A 24357-nucleotide genomic window follows, 5' to 3' on the forward strand; every position below is an offset into this window, starting at 1 on the left:
ATTCACCTACCAACTGTCAAGGTTGCGTTCCACTATCTTAGCTCTTCTCGGCCTGAGATTTCGCCTAACGGTAACAGCAGTAGAGTCTTTGAGTATCTTTTCCTTTCAGACATTTCCTCTACTGGTTAGTTTCAGCGAATCAGCAGTACCGTTACTATCAGCGTCATAGCGTACAAACACTGCGTCAGGGCTCTTTCGTTCGCGTACAGACATTTGGTCAGGAAGCCGATATGCTCCATCCCAGCAATCCTTTCTTCTTCGTACTCGGCGATGAGTTCGGAAGCGTGGTCCAGCCAGGCTTTTTGTTCATTACACTTAGCTTCCCAGGCCGCAATCTCGCCATCGTAGTATTCGGTGAGCTCGTCGAGGGCGCCTACGAGAGGTCCAGGAGATGGTGGTTGTGAAGGCGTTGGAGCATATGTGCCCAGCTTTCTTGGTGGTTCGTCGAAGGCACTTACCAAGGGGTGGGGAGATGGTAGTGGCTTAGGAGTGGACACGCACAGCGTGTTGCCCAGCTTTCTTGGTGAATCCACGAAGGTGCTTATGAAAGGTTGAGGAGATGGTAGCAATTTGGGGGTATAGACGCACAGCGTGTTTCGCTGGTTACGTACCTTTCTTGATGACATGGTCATGGTAGTGGTGGATGACATAGTGGTGCAATGTGAATTGCTTAGTAGATTGCTGTGAATGTAGTAGTTTGCTTAGAGAGTTAGTGAGAATGTTTGCTTGAAAATACTTATGTGGTGCCTATCCAATATCTAGGTAAGGTCACGATGTGTGGTGCAGGTCCATGACTATGATTCCTTGGCACTGTGAAATTACGGTATAGACTTTGCGTGCACAGCTTGGAGCACATGCCACATCGAATGATTCGGCGTAATTTCGCGCAAACGTCGATGTTCTGTGTATAAGTTTGGTGGGTGAGGCGGCTGACGGAGGGCTGTTCACATGTCGAGGCACGCGTCGGTTTTAGCGCGGCGGTTGCGTCAGTGCTCCGAAAGCTGATCGGAAATATACCGCCCTAGAACAACAAGGAACAAGATCCATCCTCAGGCTGCCACCGCGTCCACGCCAGCTGTCTTCTTCACACGAACACGTGAGGGACGGGATACGCGCTAGCACCATGATATGATGCGATTCTTCCACGACTGCTTCTCTTGAAAGTTGCAGCTCACGCCCACCCAAAACCACGCCAGACGTCATGGCAGGCAACGAGCCCACACTATCGTCTCGCGCGAACCAGTACGTTCGCGAGGTCCTGCACAACACCGAAGCCCCGCCCACGATCCCCGTCCGCTACTTCTACACGTCGCCGCTCGCTATAGACGACCCGCTGTCTCCGCTCCCGCCGCCGCCCACGGGCACCTCGACTGCAAAGAGAGTGCCACCGCGGCCCTTCTCCGAATACGACAACGAAGCCATCCAGGAGTCGTGGCTGGAGCTGCGGAAGAAGATTCTGAAGCACACCGAGGAGTTTGGGGAGAAAGATGCGACGGGACGCGGTACGCCGACCAACCCGGCGGTGGAGCGGCTGAAGAGGAAGAGAGGCGCTAGTGCTTCGAGCGAGGAAGGCTCGATCCAGGGACGAGACATACCGTCTGGGCGGTCATCGAGCAGAGGGCAGTACTCGAGGTCTGCCGAGCTGGTGGACAAGAAGACGCCCGGCTCGGGTGGTGGCAGCTACGGCCAGTCCATGTCTGGTTCGCTGAAGGCCTACGACCCCGGCCCAATATCGCCCCTCGAGCCTGCGACGACCGGCACCCCGTTCATCCGAGCTCCATCGAGAGGGAATCTCGCCAAGTCGTGGAAGCCTGCGCCTATGGAGGGAGGCCATCGGCCGACTATACATGAAGTGGACAGCTACAAGTGGGATGACGACATGGAACCTGCTCTGTCGACAGCCAAAGACAAGGCGCCCGCGCGAAGATCTTCCAAGCCGAAACCGGGGCCATCCGCGAAGGTGCCCGTGGGAGTCTCGAGACTGCATCACGTAGTCATGGACACAGAGTCAATACGGATGGAGCCTATATACTGGTCGCCGCTCAGCGATGTCGCCCAGATAGTCCGAGGAACGTGGTTCTACAAGGACAGCATGATGCCTGTTGAGGTCGAAGTCGCCAACATGCTCGAAGCTGGGTACATCGAACTGAGACCCTGGACGCAGACGTGGACGGACGAGCTGAACAGCGCTGTTGAAGTCGGTGCGTTTGGTGAGATGAAGATACTCCACCACCTCTGGCCCGAACGCCCAAAGAGAGCAGAGAGCAGGCCCTCGACTTCGCAACAGATGATGCAAACGGCAGGTCTCGTTCAAAGCACCCTACCCGAAGAGGATGACGACCCGGAGAAGGAGCGCAAAGAAACTGTGGAGAATGCCTGCGACTTGATCGACATCTCCACAGGTCCAGAGGGGCCAGATCACAAAGCAGCGGGTGATTTGGAGTATGGTGCCGACGGAAGGAAGCGCCTATACCTGAAAGCGGGTGTAATATACTCTAATGACAAGGAAGCTTTCATCCTCAAGCCAGCACTCCAACCATCAGACTACTACGGGCGGCGACCGCTAGCGAACTACATCCGAAAGGGCAGAGCGATCGGCGTCCACGTAGTGCGCGGTTTTGACCAGGCCGTCTGGGACAAGCTACATCCGAACAAAAACACACCAAAGGCACAAGCAGCACGGGAAGGCGTCTCGTCATCGCAAGGTGGCGCGCCTCAGTATCGAAGGCAGAAGTCGGACCCCGACCTCGCGCAGTCAGAACGACCGAAGGTGTCAGACCTGGTGTTGGTCATACACGGAATTGGACAAAAGCTGTCAGAACGAATGGAGACGTTTCATTTCACGCACGCAATGAATGCCTTCCGGAGAGAAATGAACGTCGAGCTTGGGACTCCGGATGTCAAGCGGCACCTGCGAAAGGATATGGGAGGTGTCATGTGTCTGCCAGTAGGTCATCATCGCAGTGATTCTTGATCAATATACTAACACAAGGCAGGTCAACTGGCGACACCGTGTATCCCTCGACGTCGATAACACCGAGGCTCCCGAGCTTGAAGACCCATCTGCGAACAAATACACCCTCAAAGACATCACACCTGATACGCTCCCCTCAGTACGAGGTATTGTTAGCGATGTCATGCTCGACATCCCATACTACCTCTCGCCGATGCACAACCCCAAGATGATATCAGCTTGCATAACAGAGGCGAACCGCATCTACCGCCTGTGGTGCCACAACAACCCCGGATTCGCAGAGTACGGCCGAGTGCACTTGATCGCCCATTCGCTCGGCTCGGTGATGGCCATCGACATCCTCAGCCAACAACCAACCTATGTCGATCCGCAATTCACCGACCCATCCTTCCCCGAAGCCGACCTACCCCAAGACCAATTCATCTTCAACACAACCGATCTCTTCGTCTGCGGCAGCCCCGTCGGCCTCTTCCTCCTCATGAAAAACGCAAACCTACTCCCTCGTCGCGACAAAGAGAAGCCCGGCGCCGACTCCTACGCCGCCCCCGGTATCGCCGGCGAGCAAGGCACATATGGCTGTCTCGCCGTGGACAACATCTACAACATCATCAACCCCTACGACCCCGTCGCCTGCCGCATAAACCCCACCGTCGACGTCGTCTACGCCTCAATGCTCAAACAAACCACCATCCCCTCCGCCTCAACCTCCTACTTCGCCTCGCTTAACCCCTTCCGCTCGTCCACCTCCTCCGCCAACAACGCTGCGAACGACAGACCCACCACTATCCGTCTACCCAGCAACGTTGAACTCGAAACGCACAACTTCACGCGCGAGGAGATTGCGGAGAAGAGAGCTTATCTGCTTAATGATAATGGCCAGATCGATTACTATATGAAGTACGGTGGTGGGCCGCTGGAGATACAGTATCTGACTATGCTGGGTGCGCATAGTAGTTATTGGCTTAGTAAAGATTTTGTTAGGATGATTGTTGTGGAGGTGGGGAGGGGGTTGGGGAAGGAGGGTACGGTTAGGGAGATGAGGGCCGTGAAGAAGAAGATTGCTGTTGGGGGTGCGACGTAGGCATGTGATGATTGGGAGCTGATGGCATTATCGTATCGGAGTTTGTGTTTGTTGGCATCTTTTAGAAGTTATACCCCGTTTTATACGCAATTTGGCAGGAGTTTGAAGTAGTACTCGTTTAATTAAGATTAAAGCTCTCGCCTCCCACAGTTACCCAACGTCTTCTCACACAAAACCCGCTTCTAAACACAACTCGCGCGACGCAAATTTATGGTGTTGCTCCTGCGCCTCGTCCTCCCAATCAACCTCCACCTCTTTCCCTGCATGCATGGTCGCGAAAGCGCTGCGGCTGGATTTGAGCCAGTTTGTATGCGTTGTATCCAGTACCATGGCCACTCGATCGGCAATGAGTCTATCGTTTGGAGTTACCTCGGATGCGCCGTCTAAGGTGGGTCCTAGCGCAAAGATGGCCTCAGGGTCTTCGATGAAGCCAATGTGTTCCATGATAGCAGTCATGGTGGATCGCCGAAGCGATTCACCGGGTGCGCACCATGAGTTCTTTCCTAGGGCTTCTATGTCTCCCTCCCAGCTGGGCGCCTGGAGTCTATGTCGCACTGCGATGTTCAAAACGGCGCGATACCATAGGTACATTTTCTTTGGCCGGTTGTCGTTTGCAAACTCTAGAATCCTGCCGTCGAGCTGTGCAGGGGCAACAGGCCAAGTTCGGTGTGTCAAGTCGTCAACCCCATTACTAACCTTTGGGTCCAGCACTCGGACTTTATACGGTTCTTTGTCGGTTTCTTGTACTGTTTTGCCGGTCTCGGGGTCGGTATCGCCCACACGGGCAGGAACGATGATGATCTGAGCTGTGTTGAGCATACGCTTGAACTCGAAGCCAAGAAAGAGGCCGTTTGATGGGTCCATCAAGTGGCCGCGTGTACTGTCTGTTTTGCCAAAAAGGTAGTCACAAGCATGGTCGCCCGTGTTGTAGTGCACTAGGTGGATAGCCCCGGTGTCATGTGGCCACGGGTGTACACCTGTGCGTTGCCACGCGATAGGGCACCAGACGTGAAGCCATAAGCGGATATTGTCAGTGAAGATGCTGCCGCCATAGTAGTCACTGGCATCTTTGTCAAACCTCTGGGGCGCGTCGAGGTCGCGTCCGTCGGGGCCTTTGTACCATGTTTTGTGGACCTGGGGTGACTGGTAGGGCTTAGTGAAGCGCTGGATCATGGAGTTGATATACGCCATATCGGTGGCGTCGGCATGCTGATGCGCATCAATGTATTCTCCTTTCATCTGATTCTTGAAGTCCCTCAGTATGACCAGTAGCTTCCTAAGGTTTGCGGTAGTTGTCTCAGCCTGTACTATCAAAGGCAGTGTCTCGGACTTTGGCATGTTTCTATGTTGCTCGGTTATCTGCCATTGTCGTGTAGAGAAGGAATGCGCATCGATCTCAGCGCTGAGCTTGTTGGTGATGTTGTTGTGCCAGGTTTGGTACTGTTGCTCGATTGCTTTCTCCCATGCGTCTTGAGTCATTTCAGACGTCCTCTCCAAGGTCTTTGACCTTGACCATGTATCGAAATGATGATCGCTGGTCCTCTTTGCTGCCTCTAGTAACTTGCTAAGCTGGACATGAGCAGTCAAAGATAGCCACATCTTCCTTCGTAGTTTGGTGGTAGCTGGTGACGCAAACCTAGCAAGGTTTAGGACGTCCATGGGCGCATAAACATCAGTTTCTGATGATTCTGAGTCGCTTGATGAGTCGTCATGCTCTATATCCAACACCCCTTCCTCAACCGCGTTGTGCCCGCTTTTCTGCACTAGCACATTCAACAAAGCATCCAACACCTCTTCTTCTTCTGGTTCAAAACTGAACAACGCTTCTCGCGCCTGAAGCCCCTGTTTCTTCTTCTTGTTCAATTTGGGCATTCTGGGCTCTCGCTGGTGAGCCATTATGGAGTTTCGGTGGCGGATAGTATTAGGCAAGTGTGCAAGTTTGTGGTGTTGTAGTGTAAGATGGTGTTCAAGTGCGGGTTTCAAGTACGACGATGTTGCTACCTCTTAGGATAAAACAAAGAAAAGAGAGCAACATCGGATTGTGAGTCACATATATGCAGAAAGACGTGGTTCGCAGGGCGAGCATGACTGGAAACTAGAAGCGACCACGGTACGCATGAGTGAGGACCCTTGGATGACTAGCCACTCACAGTCATCGCAATACAAGCGACTAAAACAACGTGCCTAGCCGTTCAATGAGCGTTTTGATGCGACAAGACTCAATGTGTCCGCGGGGCGCACTGAGCTTTTTCAATGATAAGATAGAGCTAAACACTTTTCAAGTCATCGCATCTTTCCACCACATACCCCAACCTACTGCCCCAACAATATCTTCATAGTCTCCACCCCCACCCCAAGCACCTCCTGACTCCTACTCCCCTGCAACACCCCCTTCAGCTCCTCCACTACACCCTTCTTCTTACAAACCTCCACCCCCTCCTTAACGTCCACCACACTCCTTAGACAAACAATTCCTCGATACCTAATACCCTCGTCCTCATCCTTGCACAACCCAACCAACCACTCCACACTCTTATCCTGCTTGAGGAACTCGAAAACCGCAAGATCCACACTCAGCAACATCGCCAGCGCACCTCCAGCCGCTGATCTCGTGGCGGCGTCATCGACGTCCGTCATGGCGAGGAGGAGATGCAATCGGTGTTTCGCCCGCGGTGATCCGTCTGCGAAGTTGGAGATGCAAACCGGTGAAGCCATGAGGTTACACAGCAATTCCGTAGCCGCACGCCGAATCATCGTGTTGGAACTCAGTAACAAATCATCAACCACCGTGTCGAAAGACTGGCGGATAATATGGTCCTGCGTATTCCTATCCAGAGAAGCGAGGTTCGTAAGTGCGAGGAGCGCTTCAAAGGCGTGCAGTTGCCAAGTCGTAGACTCAGTCCGTGTGAGTTGGCTGAGGAGGGGGCGGATGGCGGATGCGCTGGGTAGTGCGGCGTTGAAAGCGTGGGATGGGTTTATGCTTATCAAGAGCCGGGAGAGGGCTTGGGCTGTTGTGGGGAGGGCGGCGGGAGGGAAGGGCGTGGTGCCGGTTGTTGAGAGGTCGTTGGTCGAGGAGATGTGGTCGTAGATCTGGATGAGCAGTTTTACCGCGCCTTGTTGGGCCATGGTGCCGCGCGATTTGGTGTCTTTGGAAAGGGAAAGCAGGATTAGACTGCTTTGCGTGAGGATGGATGGGGAGCCTTTTTTGCAGACTTGCACTAGAAGGGGGACGACGCCTGCGTCAAGTACGCGTTTGCAGCGTATGGCGACGTCTTCGTCGTTGAGGAGGACGTGGGGGGTCGATGGCTTTTGCACGTTGGCGTAAGCTTTGAGTTGTGCCATGCGCTTTTCCTCCTCGGATTGTAAAGGCAGGTACTGTGTAATGTTGACGAAGATTGTCAAACCACCGAATACGATGTTCTTCGGCGACGAAGGGTCGCTCATGGTTTCGATGAGGCGTTTGAGGAACTTTGGTGACTTGGAAAGATCTTCTCGTACTTTGGGTTGGAGCGAGGCGTAGGCGAGTCCTTCGACTGAGTCTTGCTTTGAGGATGTGTCGCCGCCTATGACCATTGACTTGAAGCTGGCGATTAGGTCGCTTTGATCTACCTTTTCTGCCCTCACGATTCTTGGTGCATCCTCAGACGGTTGCTCTTCGCCTAGCTTGACGAGGACAAGCGCGGCCAAGTTGGCACGCTTCTTGTTCTGACTTTCTGCGACAACATCTTCCAACCATTCTCTGCAGTTCTTGCTGATCGCCTCTCGACAGTTCTTGTCGACACAGGCAGCGCTGATTAACTCCAGAGTAGCTTGCTCCAGGTTGTGCGACTTCTTGCTTTGAACCCTTGACACCAACGTGCTGACAAAGCCGTCTGTGAGGAATAGCGCAGCAGCAGCTGTGACAGCGACCGGAAAGATAGCTGCAGCCGCCGAAAACGCAATAACCAGATCATTCGCCTCCCCCTTCTTCGTCCTGTGCGTAACAAACTTCGAGATCAACTCGCTAGCAGTCTCCGGCGCAAGCTCAAACAACTTGATACTCGCAAGAGTAGCCTGACTACGCAGACTAGCAGGCAGACGAATATCGAGCGAAGTGAGGATGACATCGAAACTATCCGCATCAATAATCCCCTTGAGATGCTCCGCATAATGAGCAAGCAGTTGCGCGATCCCCTTCATCGCACGCTCAGGATGCTCAAGCGCCTCCTCCATCATCATCGCCAAACTGAGCATGAAGATATCTCTATGCCCCGTCTTGAAAGATTCGTCATCGGGCCAAACCGCCCGGTTGAGACAGACTTTGAGTAAGCCGTCGATGGAGTCGTCGCCCCGCTCGAACATCTCGTAATAGATGCGTGTCGGCTGCTCGCGGATGGCTTTGGCGACCCACATCTGGGCTCCGGGGTTCTGGAGTAGTTCGCCTGAGACCTGATCGAGGATGTCGTCTTCGCCTTTGAAGTCGAAGAGGATGGCCATTGCTTGTTCTGCTTCGTCCTGCTTCAGGCCATGGGTCCGGATCGCTTTGAGTGCCTTTTCGCCATCGTGCTCGTCTTTGCTGATGACCCAGGCTCGACAGTGGCCCAGTAGCTCGCTCTTTCCTTCCTCTTCTTTCAGTGCAACCCATGCCTCTTTGATTCGCGGATGCTCGGGTGCGATCGTACTAGCTTCACGCAGGTACCGGGCTGCAACGGTTAAATCGCCTGATTTGGTGCTCTCACTTGCCTTCTCGGCAAGTTGCACCGCTCTGTCTTCATCGGATGTGGAAGACATCGTTGATTGTATGATGGACAAAGGTCACTCTGACGTGATGACCTTTCGAGTTCATGGATGCCCACGTGTCACGGGGCCTGGATCGATTTGATGGACGACGCACGGGCCTCTGCGGAGCTGTTTAGTGGAGCGCGGGGAGGTTGATCATCACTACAGCAGGAGAATCTTAGAACTTCCCTTTTGATAACACACCAACTCTATGTGCCCATAGATCCTACGCGGGCTCTTTATGCAAATCTGGTGAAGACCTCGAGAACGGAGACTTCCACCTCCACCCCGCCGCCTCCCCTCCGCCTCCCCCACCCACCCAGGCTGATCACCTCACCCAAGTTCAGCCCTAGAGCGTTGAGCAGCTATCTTGTGGGCTCGCGCTCGAATTTGAGGTCTTTTCGCGAGGGACTTTGGGTGTGTACGTTGGTGGGTTGGTAAGTAGATTACGGTGGTTCGTTGAGCAGCTATGCCACAGCGTCGTCACTCTATGCAAAGATGACGACAATATAGATCGAATAGAATATCCTTGATTACCAAATGCAGCTCGTATCATCATTAAAATAGTCTAATCTTCGCTATCCCGCAATGAAGCGTGCGAGGCCCAAAATATATATGCGCCTGGAAGATGCTCAAGTACCAAATGCTTCGCGAAAAAAACAATGAGACCGCAACACCGACCAAAAGCCAGACTGAAAGTATCATACCAAACTCCCGCTATGCAACGCGTGCGCCAATTCCCAAATCGACCTCTCTTATCCCAACAACTCCATGCTCATATATTCCAGTCTTCAGCCTACTTCCCCCCCTCATCAACAGCCGTATCCGCCCTCTTCCTCTGAATAACGCCCAAAAACAACAGTCTCTCCCAAACATCATCCTTAACCAGCACCCTCGTCTTATCAAACGGCAGCCCATCCAACTCCCTCAGACTCCTACAAAGATTCGCCAACATCATCTCGGTAACCCGACGCCTAATCCGGGTCTCATAGTCCAACCGTTGCAAGTGCTGGACATCGGCTTCGACCTCGCCCTCAGGCAATACAAAGCGGTTGGTGAGTTGCTCGTCGGAGGGTTTCTGCCGGAGAGACAGGATGCGGTTTTCGCACGTGGGCGCGTAGAAGCGGAGGGTGAGGGGGTTGTCGCGCCAGTCGAGGGTGGAGAGCGTGGGGAGCTTGCCGAGGACCATGGCGTTGGCGCGGAGGCGCTCGAGTTTGTTGCCGGCGAGGAGGAGGGTGCTGAGGCGCTTGATGTTGAGGAGGGGGCGGAGGTCGGTGAGTGAGTTGAAGTTGAGGTTTATGGAGCGGATGTTGGGGGTTAGCTGGCCGAAGTTGTCGGGGAGTTCTTTTAGGCCCATGGAGGCTAGTTCTAGGCGTTGCAGACTTAGTAGATGGGAAGAGATCTGTAGGCCGTAGGTTGGGTTGAGGGAGAGATAGAGGTTGCGGACTTCGGTGTTTCGGACTAGGTTGCTTGCGCACATCTCCATGTCGGATTCCGAGTTTAGGATTTGTTCGCGCGCGGAGAAGGTGCGGAGGTGGCGGAGATGTTCTAGTCCAGATACTTGTGTCAGGCAATTGCCGTCGACGTAGAGAGATTCAAGCTTGGGGAAGTACTGGTCGACGTCGAGGAGTGTTGTTCCGTTTCGGCACATACGGATCGAACGCAGGAATCTGCATGGCTTCAGAGGCCCATCAAGAAGGGGAAACTCCTCGATTTCGTTGTCATCTTCTGAGAGTCAGTATTGATCGAATGAGTATAGCAAGAAAAGACATACCAAGGTTGAGATGCTGAAGCTGGGGTAGGCAATGCAGATTCCGCACTTCAACCAAACGATTCTTGCGCATATCCAGGTCTGTCAGGGATTTTCTATCGCACGAATTAGCAGGAAACAAGGCATGTTTGAGTTGTTATACTTACAGATTCGTTCGGGTGAAGTCAACCATGTCGATCTCGTTACCACGAACACTCAACTCCATCAGACCATCGAGGTGCAGGATGCCTTGGAGGGATTTGATCTTGTTGTTGTCGGCCTTGAGTATGCGGAGATGCACAAGCTCAGCGAGACCGTCAAGCCTATCGATATCGTTGCCGGAAATGTCAAGGTGCTGAAGGTTGACGAGGGTCGTCCAGGAAGTGAGTCCGTTCAGGCAGTTGTTCTGTACTTGTAGTCGCCGCATAGTGTAGGGGATACCCTCAACCTGATTGATCTTGTTGTCAGACACATCAAGCTCTTCGAGTGAGTAGCAGAGCTCATCCAGGCGGTGTAAGCTATTGAGATCCTTCTTCCGGAGATTGACGCTGCGAAGATCCTCCCAGTACGGCTCATCAGGCTCAACATCTTGCAGCGCCTTGACGAGCTCCGCAGTACCCTGTGCATAGCGATCCTCCAGGGCCTTGGAAAATCGACTCCCGTTATGCTTTACGACGACTCGATCCGGAAGGTCAAACTCGTCGATCTGGTTAAGGGTGAATTCGGGGAGATCGCTGAGCATGAATGTAACATCCTTGACAGGTGATGATGGTGCGGCCACAAGTGTGTCTCGTCGTTCGTGTCTGAGCGGAGGCGCGACGTTCATTGATAGTTGCATTCGATAGTTCTTTGACGGGGCATCGTCCAAAATCGACAGATCGCCATCTCCGTTGAAAACTGGCAAACGACTGGGCCGCCCATGCGACACAGTCCGGGTACCGTTCGTTTGTTCCCAAGCAGATTGTTTCTTTTCTGACCTCTGCTGCGCACTTGATGGTCCCCATTGGTTTTGTCGACGCTGTGGTGGTGCGCTTTCAGAATGCTGGTCCCGCGTGGGAGCTTCGTGCTCAGCGATCGAAATAGTAACATTGCGCACTCGCGGACGTTGCACACTTGCAGGAGCATGGTCTCTTCCTTCAAAGTACTGGATCTCGTGTTCGATACCATCTTCCTCCGACTCCGGTATGGCATACGTTGTAGGCGCATGAGGCATCTTGTGTGTGCTGTAGTTTCGAGGAGCTTGCGTGCTCCAAGAAGTGGCCCGTGTGTCGGTCTTGGGGAAGCTCCACCCAAAGTTGGAGGCCTTGGAAGGCGCCGAGCTTGTATCTGTGTAAGCGACACCTTTGCCTTCACGGGTCACAGGGCGTGAGTCTTCTTCGGCCCCGGGTCTTTCCGTGTCTTCAAGTATGGTTTCTGCCGTAGGTTGAAGGCGAACTGGAGAGCCTGCTTTGTTATCCTGCTCATGGGTGTCTTCCACTGTCAGATCCGGAATGTTGCCGAATGGATCGTCTTCGCTTGCGTTCATACCACTTGGCTCATCCTCTAGTAGGTGCTGTTGTCTGGAAGGGCTCTTCTGACGGACCCATATATTCTTGTCGCGGTCAAAGCTCATTCCGGCTACCTGCTGAGGGATCAAATGCGCGACCGCTTCGGGTGCAAGGGTCGCGACACATTCGGAACGGCGTGATGCATTTGTGACAATTGTGTTTCCAAATGATGAAGCTGTAGATAGAAGCGTGTTATTTCCGCGAGGCTGGGAGCTGGGCCGCTCGTCGCTATCGGCCCGGTGCCTATTGGGATTGTCGGTGATCCGGATATCATCTTGCTCGACCACCACACTTTCGTCTTCCGGTGTCGCAGATCCTCTCAAACGCGATACTCGTATGGAATTGACTGAAGAGTTCAGGAATGTGTCGTTCTCGTGTTCTTGATATTTGCGGAGGTGGTCCATGATATCAGCATCCATATGCTGCGTTCTTTGGTCCTGCCAGGAAGACTGCCGACCCTCTTTGCTCGGGGGCCTTTCAAATGTCAACATACTAGAAGGATCATCGTTGACCTCCTCGAGCAGTTGCGTCTCGGCTTCGGTCTCCTCAAGGCTGCCCAAGCCGCTAGTTGGTCTGCCCTTGGTACGGATGAAGTCCATGATCTTGAGCGCTTCGTCGAGGAAATCCTGTGTTGTGACAGATCGTTTGCGGTTCTTATCGCGTATATTGGGCTTTCTCTTCAAGGTAAAAGCGGCAATCTGATTGGCAACCGCCTTTGCTCGATCTCGTTCTGAGTCAGTATCTGACATGATTGACGAGTCTAGGTGTTCGCGGATGGTGTTGAGCTTCGGTGACGATAGGATGAATGCTTCAGTAGCTTCCATAATCTCTGCTTGTATCTCCTCTCTCCTGCGTTGACTAGGCGTAGGGTTCCGAGGTCTCAAAATGTGTCTGCGGGCCAGTGTTTCGGAATCGGCAATCTTCTTCGAAGGGTCTTGGCCAGCTTCCTGTCGTGTACGTCCAACAACGGCTTGTATGGCTGCGTGCGAGCGTTGTACTGTGCCCTCCTCAGCATCACTAACCGCGTTCTCGTCGTCTTCGTCCTCATCCACCGCGGTTATCGTCCTTCTACGCTTCGGCGTCGGGTTCTTGAAAGGGGATGTCGGACCTCTCTTCCCATCTGCGTACTCGTGCACGATTTCTGAGAATGATTCTGGCTCTGTCTCAGAGACCTTTCGATGTGGTACGAATTTTGGCCGGCTAGCACTGACATTCCTAGAAGAATTCCTTGTATGGCTTGACAAGTGCCTCTTAGCCTTGGAAGGTTCCACTTTGCCTGGTGATTCGTCGAGCTGGAACTTGAAGGGTGGGCGACTGCCAGGGGGTGCAACGTCGGAAGAAGGCGAAGCGTCGGGTGCGCTATCGTCGTGTGCATTGTAGTCATCATCGGAACATATCGCCGAATAGTCGCCGGAGTACTCGTATTGGTTCAGTTGACCCTGACCGAAAGACACAACTCTGGAGGGTAGTTGCGACTTATCTTGGTCGGGGTTCTGGAAGCTTTTCTCTTCTACCGAAGTCAACCTCGATTTGTTCGGCGCCGCCTTGGCTGACTCTATCGTGCCCTCCTTGACACTTGAGGCTTTCACGCTGGAAGCCTTCTCGGACTTGTACTCCAACTGACTAAGTCGTCGCTGTATCCGGTTGCTTGTGAATGTGTCATGGGCATCGAAGAGTTTCAGCGGACTTCCAGAGCCCTTTGCACGATCCGGGCTGAGGAACTGCTCGCGCCGACGATGTGGAGTCGTTGGGTTGTTAGTCTTCAATGCTGGGGGAGGAGTAGGGTGCTTCGCGGTGGTACTAGACTGGGCCGTGCCAGCACGGCTGCTAGACGGTCGCGCCCCAGCCATTCTTTCCGGCGATGGGCTGAGTGGTTTCCGGTGGAATGATCCGTCTCTAGAGTATCCGCCTCTTCGGAGCTCCACATTGCGATGGACCTCGCCCATGTCTGGGGTACCGGCGGGGAGGCCTTCGGGCAGCGACTCGTCCTGTAGCCTGGCGAAGGATGAATCCTCGCGACTGTGTCCCAGAGCACTCTCCTCGTGCTCCGTCTCGTACTGTTCTGGCGGCGGCGATCCAATCTGGCGTAGGCGGTTGGCAAGCTCGGATCCTCGGAAGTTGGGAGCAGGCTTAGCGGCCTGGCTGACGTTCATGTTGGCGGTCATGGTGAGATAGACGGGACTGAAGTTCTCGTTCTCGTATTCTATCTGGCCGCTGACGGTTCGGACAGGATCGCTGGGTGGTGGCATGAGGTTTGTGGTGCATTCCGACGATCCCTCTTCGTGTACTGTTCCGTCCTGAGAAGGTCCCTCGTGGTCTGTTTGTTGTTGTTGCTCGTCTTGTTCCGTCTGCTGCACGTTGGGTCGCGATTTGGGCCATGGCGGCGGGCTCGACGGCAGCGGCACGGCACTGAGGCCCTTCAGCAGCCCGAGCCTGCGCTTTGGCTGGGCAGAGTCGTCTGATGCGCCTGGAGCCGGCCGCTGGAAGATGTTCTCGAGACCTGTGGGGCCGAACAGGTCGGTCTGGTTGCCGTAGCCGACTTCGCCGTTGACGAGCCTGCGTCTCCACTCGGGCGTGTCCTGGGATCCTGGCTCTTTCGTGGGTGATCGCGCGACCGTGTGGTGCGCTACTGTTCCGAATTGCATGCCAGAGCCTTGCGACATGGAAAAGGACGAATACGAGGCGCGACGCGGGGGCTCGACGTGTGACGCGTTGGGCGACGACGGGGCGGGGGGCACGTTGATGTCGCTGAGGCTGCGCTCGAGGAGGGCATTGCGCTGCTTGGGCGGGCGCAGCTCTTTCGCGATGCTGCGCACCTGGATCTCGGAGAAGGAGCCTGACGACCGCCGCATGCGGGGAAGGCGGCTGCGGGCTTTGGCCGACGCGCTCTGGGGCGTTTTCGTCGCGGGCGGGCTCTGGGCATTGTGGGCGCCTGTGTCGGGCGAGGGCTGGTCAACCCACTCCTCAGACAGGCCCTCGAGGTAGGCGAGCGTGTTGGCCATGGTGGTGGTGGTGGTGGATGTCTCGCGTAGGCCGGGTGGCCGTGATAACTCGGGAGGGCGACGCTGAAGATGCGGTGAGAGGGAAACTTGTTGGCGAGTCCCCATGCGCGTCGAAAGAATGCTATGCTAGCGCAAACGGCATTGCTTCTGCAGCGGCGGCTTCAATGGCGCAAGAGTGGTGCTGCAACGCGTCGCCGAGTCGTGCTGACTTGTTTATCGATATCCTCCAGGGCTAGCATCTACTATGACATCTCGTCCCGACTGCACGGCCACAATGAGTGCGCTAACTCGTCATCACCACGGCAACCACATCGATCTCCCGCCTCGCGACAATGCGCCGACGAGGCCTATCCCGATAATCCAGAGCACTAGGCCACCCCAAAAAACGGCTATTCCTTCTCGGCGGCGTAGCAGATCCTCCACAGCTGTCTTGGCGATATCCTTCGCTTGACACCCGAGCTCCTCCAGGCCTTGTTCTATTTACGCCGCGTGGCAGCCACGATACACACACGCCGCCCGAACATGCGATCCGACCTGACCCCACCTATTTCTACCACACCGTCATCACTACGCATATAATACTGTCACATGTTGGGACTATACTCGAAGAATGCCGCTGAGCTTGCATCCTTACTTGAAGCGGGGACTGGACTTTGACGCCTTCCATGTCGACCCCGAAGACCTCATCGAAGAACCACCGGCGGAGTACGAAGACCCTGCGCATAGGGCAGCAAAGCGACGCAGAATCGAGGCGATTGCATCCCGATACCTACGCGGCCGACCGCCCGTCATAATCACAGCCGCGCTCAGAGGGCCGTTCGACAATGGCTGGAAGAACCCGTGGACGAAGCCCATAGTAGAGAAGCGGAGGGTATCCGGCAAGAACAATGCGGTAGCGGGCACAAGGAACGCCAATAGCAAGAAGGTCGCTGCCGGTGGCAACAACACCACCACACGTAGGAGCAGCTCAAGGCTGAATGGAGGCAATGGGAAGGACGCCGTGGAAGATGTTGCGCCCCAGATGGCGTCACCGGAAACATCTAGAGCTGCCAGGGATGAGTTGGACCACCGCGAACACGACGATAGCCTCGACGAAATCGAAGTCCCGCCCGCGACAGCACCCTTACCCGACGACGATGACGCACCCGGTACCGCAGAGCCCTTCAGTACAAACACGAACAATTGCATACAAAACCGCTCGCCCATGACCAACCCGTTCTGGTTGCGCCGTCCTGGGTCAGCACGAGTCGACATGCGCAAGGCTACGAATAGGAACACCGACACGTCTCCATCGCGGTCGCGGTCGCGAAATAGCACCTCACAAACACAAACGCAAACGTTGTCCGAACTGCGACTCAGCCTGCCAAAAGCGCCCATTCAGGCTCAGAGGTCGGCTCCCGAGACACCAGCACAAGAGGGGTGGAGATCAAGCGCCTCAGCTTCGATGGTCATCTCTTCGCCGGCCAAGGATGCTGATACACATGGTCAGGCTGAGCCTGGACCAACTGCAAGCCCACCACGTTCGCAACGGACTGTACCGATCATCACTTCTTCAATGGGCAGTCAAGGAAGGCCGACAGAGCAAAACATACAACAGTCTGCAGAACGTCTAGGCCGCCAAACACCTGGATTGTCATCAGAAGGACAGCCACGGCGCTCAAGTCGTCGAAGTACGCAAAATGCACCCACGCTTACAGATGCACAACATGGTCTCGAGACCTCGCCTTTGCCGGCTTCTTCAACTGGCAAAGTCCGCAGAAAGACCAAGCTGAAGCCGAGAGTAGTGAATTTCGACTCATCGCCAGAAAAGATTCCTTCTGCCAAGAAGTCATGCGCAGAGGGGGACGTCATCCACGAGGATGCCGAAGATGAACTGCAGGTGGATCCAACAGAGGCAATTGTGGTCGATGTACAAGCGTCTCCACAAGTCGAAGGAGATGCCAGTGTGATCCAGAATGAAAACTCTGAAATGCGCACGAGTCGGTCTAGTCGAGACTCTGACTGGTCTACACAAGCCGCCATGATGCGAGCACAGCTTGAGTTTCAGCAAAGCACCTTCCCCATGATGTCCCCGGAGGTTCTCCAATTGGACTCGCAAACCTCACTTCTTGATACACCCCGTCCCATAATAGCTGCAGCCAGTGCAGCCGTTACACCTCTTTCTGCCTTCACTGTCCAGCGAGACGAGCCACTTGCACCCGAGACTATTCTCCAGGCTCCACCGATCAGCACGCAAGACCTCTTCGGCGCAGCGTCTCCGTTCGCATTTAGTACCGTGAAAAAGAAGCCGGAAGAAACGCAAAGAAGCAACTTGAGGTTCGCTTTCAGCCCTAGTGATGGGGTACTGAGAGCTGACGCGGTCGCTAAGAGCCCCACTCCTACTGCTGAGCGGGTCCCGCTCAAGAACAAGGACAACATCACGTCGTTTTGGAGCTTCACCACGGATAAAGCTTCCCAAATATCTCACGGATCCTTTGGTGACAGGTCGAAAGGGGTATTGAATGAGGTCGGATTTCCAGCGCTGAACATCGACACGTCACTTGGCGACTTCGGCCCTACCGGTAGTCTGGATTTCACAGATCGCTTTCTTCGCAATATAGACGACACTTGAATACTATGACAAAGAACCAAGATCATTTCTGCACGCAATGCACTCACGGTAGGAGCACCGCGGAAGCATCGGCGTGGCTACGTGCTCCAAGTGGCTCTGAGCGCCGTGGCACTTGAATATTGCCAGAGAGAAGCATTCTGTACCGGTATCACAGCGACGTGCAGCGATAGTCACGTAAGGATGCAGCAGGCGGTGAGAGGCCACGTTCTCGAGTGATTGGCCGTCGTCACCTGTCGCCCATGCACAGTCGATGCAAGCAGCAGACCTTGGGGGAGCACGGATTGATATCGGCGAAAGGGGGTGAGGCAATCGCGATGGGACGGTATAGCCGGTACCGCATAGTTTGGATACGGGCCTTTGCAGGGCCACGCTGGGCAGGGCGCGGAGGCGGGAGGAAGTCTAGCTTGAGTCACGGTGCTGGGGAAATTGACAGTGGTGTCCAAATAACGTGCAAAGTGAAGCGGCAGCGAATGTCTGCGCCCTATCGTGACAGCATGTGTCGTGGGTTGTAGCGTCAACGTTGTGCTGCTAGTGCTGTCCGTGAACCGATATCGTCTGCGTGCACGGACGCTCCTTCCTCGTCTTCACCAGACAGGAACCCATGACAAGAGCTGCCAGCATTGCGTGCGCAGTTGCCGCCAAGCCCGATTGCCTCTGTCGCTATCAACAAGCCACCTGTTCACTGCCTCCGTACGGCAGCAGAACAAACTCGCGTCCACTCACTGCACTCGGCGTCGCGAAACAACCACCACCACTCGGACCACCTGCACTGACGCGCTTTGTTACGCGGTAGCAGTCAGGCAGACGTCATTGGGCCGCTCGCTTGGGATAATCTTTGCGCCACTTTGGACTGGACGCCAAACCACACAGAATTAGAACGTGGACCTCTCGCCCTTCTCACTGGTCTCGTCGCTCGCTAGCACCCTGGAACACCGCCTGCAGCCCTCGCATCCGCCAGCGCCTGCTCTGCACGCTAATCTAGAAGATCCGCCCCTGCTGGCCCTCCGCTGTGTCTCCGCCGCGCCCAAACGACCGCATCCTGGCCAACGTCCTGAGCGCCCGCCCGGCAATATCTGCCACCCATCCCGCCACGAGGTGCCTTCCTGACGGTCGAATCAATGTCGAGCCCATGTCACCCCAGCCGGACGCCCAAGCAAATACCTCACCCCCCGCATCGGTGAGGTCGACGGCCAGCCATGGACTGCCCACGCCCGACGCCGAGCACGACCAAGTGACGCCCAAGAGCCTCGCGCAGACGGGCCGTTCACGCACCGCGCCCATTGTCAACGAGAGCAACCTCTGGAAGTCGTCAATTGACCGCCCCCAGCTCGACGAGCGCGACAGCATCTTCGCAACCACGTACCTCGTCTCCGACAGCCCCATCTCCTCCCCGCGGGCCAGCGCACGCAATGTAGATTCTGCCAACGATGCTCCCGAACACAGTCTGGCTGAGATGGCAGCGCCAGCACCTCCCCAGAGGCGATTGATGGATCCGCCCATCATACGCAGGAAGCATTCCACCCTTCCTCCGCCTTCTTCCATCGACCACCAAGCCGTCCTGACTACCCCCTTTAACCCCCGCGCAGCCATTGCTGCCGGCATGACTCTCGACGCCATCCATCACAGTCCTCCGCCCTACATGAGCCCAGTCGACTCGCCCGTACAACACCCCACCACCCCGCCGCGTCCCGAACTCCAATACGAGGCTTTGCTGGAGAGTGAAGAGAGGCGCAGAAACAGGGAGTGGCGTGAAGGGAAGCCTGTGCCATTCAAGGGCAACTTGATTCTGGACCAGCCCGTCATGGACGTGGAAATGGAAAAGAAGATTGAAGCAACGCTTGCCAAGACCGAACAACCCACTTCCGCACGCAGTCGAAAAGCAAGTCACTATCTGCGCGTATTCAAGGATGGCGATCCTACCGAAGAGCCGAAGAAGAAGGACAGCAAGACAAAAGAGCGTCCTTCTGCTGAGAGGACCCTGTCCGCACTTTCAGAAGAAGGCTCAACCGAGACTATCGGCCTCATTGACCAGCTGCGTCGCGCGTCACTAGCTTCCTCCGTCGTACAATCACCTCTAGGCGGTCCTACTGATTCATACTTCGATGCGAAAGCGGCGCCCCGCACCGAGTCAGGCGTTGCCTCTCCACCTCCCAACGGAAGCACGCGACCAGACGCAAGTGCTCAGGACAAGCACAAATTCCCAAGGCGTCTTCTCGAGGACATTCGCGGCTTCGGCAACCTGACTCCTGGTGCGGACCCACGGTCTTCGTTCTCTCGCAGTCTACCCACATCAGCGGTCGAAAAGGTTCACGCGCATGCACCAACTAATGGAGCGACACCTTATGACGAGCCGTCCGATTACTTTCAGGTTAAAGACGGAGGCGATAAAGAACGTACGCCAGGCTCGGAGGAGGATGAAGAATCGGAAAAAGAACAGATCTCTTCGGCTCTCTACTTTCCCCATCGCCGGCTTAAGACAAGTGAGCAGGTCCCTACAGAACCACAGAACCGAGATAGAGAGGTGAATGCTGTCGATAAGAGGGCTTCAACTCACGAGGTTGCGGGGCCGAAAGGGTGGGCCACAGAGAAGGATGTTCAAACTCCACAAGAAGTAGAAATTTCTCTAAAGGCCCAAGATACCAATCAATGCCTTCATGGTGATATCTCCACGGCGACTTCCTTGAAGAAAGACAAAGAGCAGCCGCTGACCGCTCCCGATGCGCTTTCAGCTGAATCTGAGTCTGAGTCGCACGCCGAGTCTACTCAATCAAATCTTGGTTATGAATCTAGTGCGACTGATGACCTAGGAACGACGCCCACTGCGACTTCGCACAAACAGGAAGCTAAGGCCGCTGCGCCTCAGGTGGCTCAGCCGCCGGCCCCACTGGGTGCTGTGGAGCTGAAGCCATACGATCACCAAGTTGGTGGTCACTCTACTGTTTACCGTTTTTCCAGGCGAGCAGTATGCAAACAGCTAAACAATCGAGAAAATGAGTTTTACGAAACAGTGGAGCGGCAGCATCCTGAGCTGTTGGAATTCTTGCCAAGGTACGACCTCTCCCGCTATTGATCGAGGCTGAGACATCAGCGAAGATCATTGCCTTCGCCTCGGTTCTTGATTAGGATATTTGCTAACATTGACATCTAGATACATCGGCGTGTTGAACGTGACCTACCGAAAAGCCCCCAAGAAGAAGAAGGTTGCCAAAGACAAAGCGAAATCTGATGCTGCTCCCACTGCTTCAGCGACGCAGTCGGAAAGCGCGTCAAGACAGGCTTCAAAGGCTCCTGAAGACCGGGGCAATGCGGAACAACCTCGAGTGGTCAGCCACTCGCAGCAGATTATGCCCATCCCCCAGGTCATCTTCGAGAACAACCGGCACATAATCCCAGACAATCTGTTCCGTGTGCCACCACGCTCCACCACCCCAGATCCATGGATGCGCAATGCTTCCTTGTTGCAACAACAACATCGACGAAACCAAAGTGACTATGGTCACATCTCTACGAGCCCAAGTCGGCCCCCACTGCAGCATGCTAGCAGTTGGGGTGTGACGACAATCAACAGAAAGCTACAAGAAGAAGTACTCCGACAGGTTTTTGCACCGCCAACTATTCATCATCGGCCGCGCCATCATCATCACGGAATCTCAGCTCGTAAGACAGGAGGAGACGTTCCGCACAACGTGGCTGGCTCTGCGCCTACGATAAGGAGGAACAGCACAGATGTAGCTGGATTACATCCACCACTCACAGAAGAGTCTACACGGAAACAAGTTCTCAAAGCTGAAGCGCACCGCTTTGCCTCGGAAAGGAGCGCTGATGCTGCCGTTTCCAGCTCCCTTGGCCAGCCAGACACCACCGCCGATGCCCTGAAGCCGCCATCGAACAATCTTCCCCGCCGTCGTCATTCTGGCAGTGGACTTACTAGAAGACCCTTGGGGATAGATACTGTCCAGAGACATAACCTGGAATACTACGAAGAGGATGGCTACGGTGGTGACGCAGAGGAGGAAGTATTTGCTATGGACGAGGATCGCAATGCCATGTCAGGCGCAAAAGATCAGCACCGAGGCCGATCTGTGCAGACATCTGGCGCAACAAATGGGTTTCATTCCCAGAATCCACCAGAGGGCACTATGCTACCAGCCCCTGCCGCACCAAATGGCAACGGCGCCCCACTGAGCGAGGAGCCTTCTAATCCCGAAGAAGCGCAGCAACAACCCGACGAGCGCGTTCAGCACTTCATCCTTCTGGAAGACCTTACCGCAGGCATGTCCAGGCCTTGTGTCTTGGACCTGAAAATGGGCACGCGGCAGTATGGAGTGGAAGCCGATGAGAAGAAACAAAAGTCTCAAAGACGCAAGTGTAAAATGACAACGAGTGCCCAGCTCGGCGTACGTGTTTGCGGCATGCAGATTTGGAACGCCAAAACCCAAAGCTACATCTTTGAAGACAAGTACTTTGGCCGCGACTTGAAGGCTGGCAGAGAGTTCCAGGATGCGCTGAAGCGCTTTTTCTGGGATGGGACAAGTTACAAAGCAGCGACAAGACATATTCCTGTCATACTGGAGAAGATCAGTCAGCTGGAGCGCATGATACGGAATCTTCCAGGCTACCGATTCTACGCAAGCAGCTTACTGATGCTCTACGATCGTGGGGATGGAGAGTCAAAGGAAAAAGACGCGCAACCCTCCCTGCCCAATGGTCTATCGAACCCGAGCAGCGAAGACGTCTCAGTAATACCATCCGGACCCACATCACCTGGCCCGACAACCGCCTCTAAGCCGACACCTAAGCATCTCCCAGAGATCAAGCTCAAGATCGTCGATTTCGCCAACTGCGTCACCGCAGAAGACCCGCTGCCTGACGACTTGCCTTGCCCACCCCAGAATCCTGACGGCATTGATAGAGGCTACCTCCGTGGTCTGCGATCGCTGCGCCTCTACTTCCAGCGCATCTGGCACGATATCAACGAAGAGTGGGTCGAACGAGGCGAGGGCGAAGGTATGGCACGCAACCATCACCATGGCCCTGGCTTAGGTGAGGTCGGCGCGGGCTGGATGGACGATGCCGGTGGCGAAGATACGGGCTATGCCAGCTTCTAAAGAAGAAGTCAAGCAAAATCAGCAGAGCAGAAGTTGGTCCCCCAGACACGTCTTTTCTCTTATTCCCTTTTTGACTGGCGTTTTGAATTTTCATCGGCTTCAGGGCTGCAAGCATGGCGTTTGGGCGCAATCACGGAAAGACAAAGGTAATGAAATTGGTAACTACTCTGGCATGCATCGGCGCATAGCATTTATGGGCGGCAAATCCTTTGCATTGCTTTCTTGTTTGTTCATTCTGGGGTTTATTGGGATGGGGGTGGTGTTTGTGCTTTTGGAGTTGGTTGGGGTTTCTTGTATACTATCATGGAAAGAGTAGGGTAGCGCTAGCCTCATTAATGCAGCATCTTTGAATCATTGTACCTTGCTCTCACGTTCACAATAACCACCTCGTGATTGCATAGCAGAACTCACGGCTCTAAATGCCTTCCTCGCCAATCTCCCCAAAAACAGCCACACCCTTCCTCCCCAACGCCGTCCCCACACCCACAGCCCCCGCCCCTACACTCCTCATCCTCTCAAACCCAGCCTTGTCCTCCACACCACCCACCCCTATAACCACAATCCCCTTCACCTCCTCAGAGCCAGACTGATCCAGCAACCGTCGCAACGTAGCCACATTCCCCAACGCAAGCGGATGCAACGGCGCGCCTGCCAGCCCGCCTATTCCGGTGCCGTTTGCGGAGTTCAAGGCGGGTGTTGGAGTTGCTGGGGCTGAGAGGAGTAAACTCGAACCCAAAGTGTTTACGGCTGTGATGAAAGATATCGGGCTGGGTAGGTAAACGGGTTTCATCTTGTTCTGCCCACTTTCCACCAACACGCCAACCAAACCCTCGAACTGCTCGCCGTACGTATACGGTGGGATTTTGATGCCAACGGGGATCTGCGTTACGCCCCCGCTTTTCGTCAGGCCGACATCAATGGCTACTTTGAGCGCAGCCAGATACTCGCGGAGAGCAGCGGTGTTGTACGCTGGTGGCGTTTTGCCCGGGATGTTCGGGCAGGAGAGGTTGATTTCCATGGCTAGCGGCATTTTGACATTGGACTGCGCGGTGCAGATGAGGCTGTAGCATTGTGCTATCTCCTCCGCACTGCCCGTCACAGACACAACTACTAGCTTGTAACTTTCCCGCCCGTTTGGCGGTACGTCGCCCAAGCTCTCGCTAATCGTCTTCACATATTCTAGATACTCGGATAAGGGGATTGGGGAGTACCCCAGGGTATTCAAACTCCCTGTCGTGCTAGCATCGCCGCCGAGGTCTTTGTTCGGCGTGCTGGTTGCGTGCGTTGAGGGGTTGAAGAAGGTGAATTGGTGGTGAGCAGGATCGTGTGGGAAGCCGTTCAGGAGGGATGTGCGCGTTGTGATGGCGCCTGTGTGTGGACTTGAGTAGAGTTCCTGGAGTTGCTCAAGGGTTGTACACCATGGGTTTGCGGAGTTGAGGAGGGGTGGGGTGATGGGTGGGAGGGGCATTGTTGCGGTTTGTGTGACGGTGATATGGTGTGGTGGTATGGGGGGGGGGGGGGGGGTT

The 24357-nt window shown here is 54.9% G+C and overlaps 7 protein-coding genes across 7 annotated transcripts; 3 read left to right on the forward strand and 4 right to left on the reverse strand.

Annotated features, from left to right (window-relative positions):
- Window positions 1-1201: 1201 nt before the first annotated feature.
- On the forward strand, window positions 1202-4055 carry J4E93_007914 (uncharacterized protein; the record flags this gene model as incomplete). The annotated part of the gene is made up of 2 exons (XM_049345817.1): window positions 1202-2947; window positions 2997-4055. The coding sequence occupies 2 exons, from the start codon at window positions 1202-1204 to the stop codon at window positions 4053-4055; spliced, it is 2805 nt and encodes a 934-aa protein (XP_049197344.1).
- A 165-nt stretch (window positions 4056-4220) lies between these two features.
- J4E93_007915 (uncharacterized protein) lies at window positions 4221-5951 on the reverse strand (the record flags this gene model as incomplete). Its single annotated transcript, XM_049345818.1, has 1 exon — window positions 4221-5951. The coding sequence occupies one exon, from the start codon at window positions 5949-5951 to the stop codon at window positions 4221-4223; it is 1731 nt and encodes a 576-aa protein (XP_049197345.1).
- Window positions 5952-6368: 417 nt separating this feature from the next.
- Window positions 6369-8825, reverse strand: J4E93_007916 (uncharacterized protein; the record flags this gene model as incomplete). Its single annotated transcript, XM_049345819.1, has 1 exon — window positions 6369-8825. The coding sequence occupies one exon, from the start codon at window positions 8823-8825 to the stop codon at window positions 6369-6371; it is 2457 nt and encodes an 818-aa protein (XP_049197346.1).
- A 784-nt stretch (window positions 8826-9609) lies between these two features.
- On the reverse strand, window positions 9610-15112 carry J4E93_007917 (uncharacterized protein; the record flags this gene model as incomplete). The annotated part of the gene is made up of 3 exons (XM_049345820.1): window positions 9610-10538; window positions 10588-10679; window positions 10731-15112. 3 exons carry the CDS (start codon window positions 15110-15112, stop codon window positions 9610-9612), a joined length of 5403 nt encoding a protein of 1800 aa, XP_049197347.1.
- A 610-nt stretch (window positions 15113-15722) lies between these two features.
- Window positions 15723-17723, forward strand: J4E93_007918 (uncharacterized protein; the record flags this gene model as incomplete). Its single annotated transcript, XM_049345821.1, has 1 exon — window positions 15723-17723. One exon carries the CDS (start codon window positions 15723-15725, stop codon window positions 17721-17723), a length of 2001 nt encoding a protein of 666 aa, XP_049197348.1.
- A 1129-nt stretch (window positions 17724-18852) lies between these two features.
- On the forward strand, window positions 18853-22831 carry J4E93_007919 (uncharacterized protein; the record flags this gene model as incomplete). The annotated part of the gene is made up of 2 exons (XM_049345822.1): window positions 18853-20771; window positions 20872-22831. The coding sequence occupies 2 exons, from the start codon at window positions 18853-18855 to the stop codon at window positions 22829-22831; spliced, it is 3879 nt and encodes a 1292-aa protein (XP_049197349.1).
- A 415-nt stretch (window positions 22832-23246) lies between these two features.
- J4E93_007920 (uncharacterized protein) lies at window positions 23247-24224 on the reverse strand (the record flags this gene model as incomplete). The annotated part of the gene is made up of 1 exon (XM_049345823.1): window positions 23247-24224. A coding segment is annotated over one exon (978 nt), but the record flags the coding sequence as incomplete, so codon positions are not given.
- Window positions 24225-24357: the final 133 nt, after the last annotated feature.

Source organism: Alternaria ventricosa, assembly GCF_023758065.1.
Source record: "Alternaria ventricosa strain BMP 2768 chromosome Unknown scaffold_14, whole genome shotgun sequence".
Lineage (NCBI taxonomy): Eukaryota > Fungi > Ascomycota > Dothideomycetes > Pleosporales > Pleosporaceae > Alternaria > Alternaria ventricosa.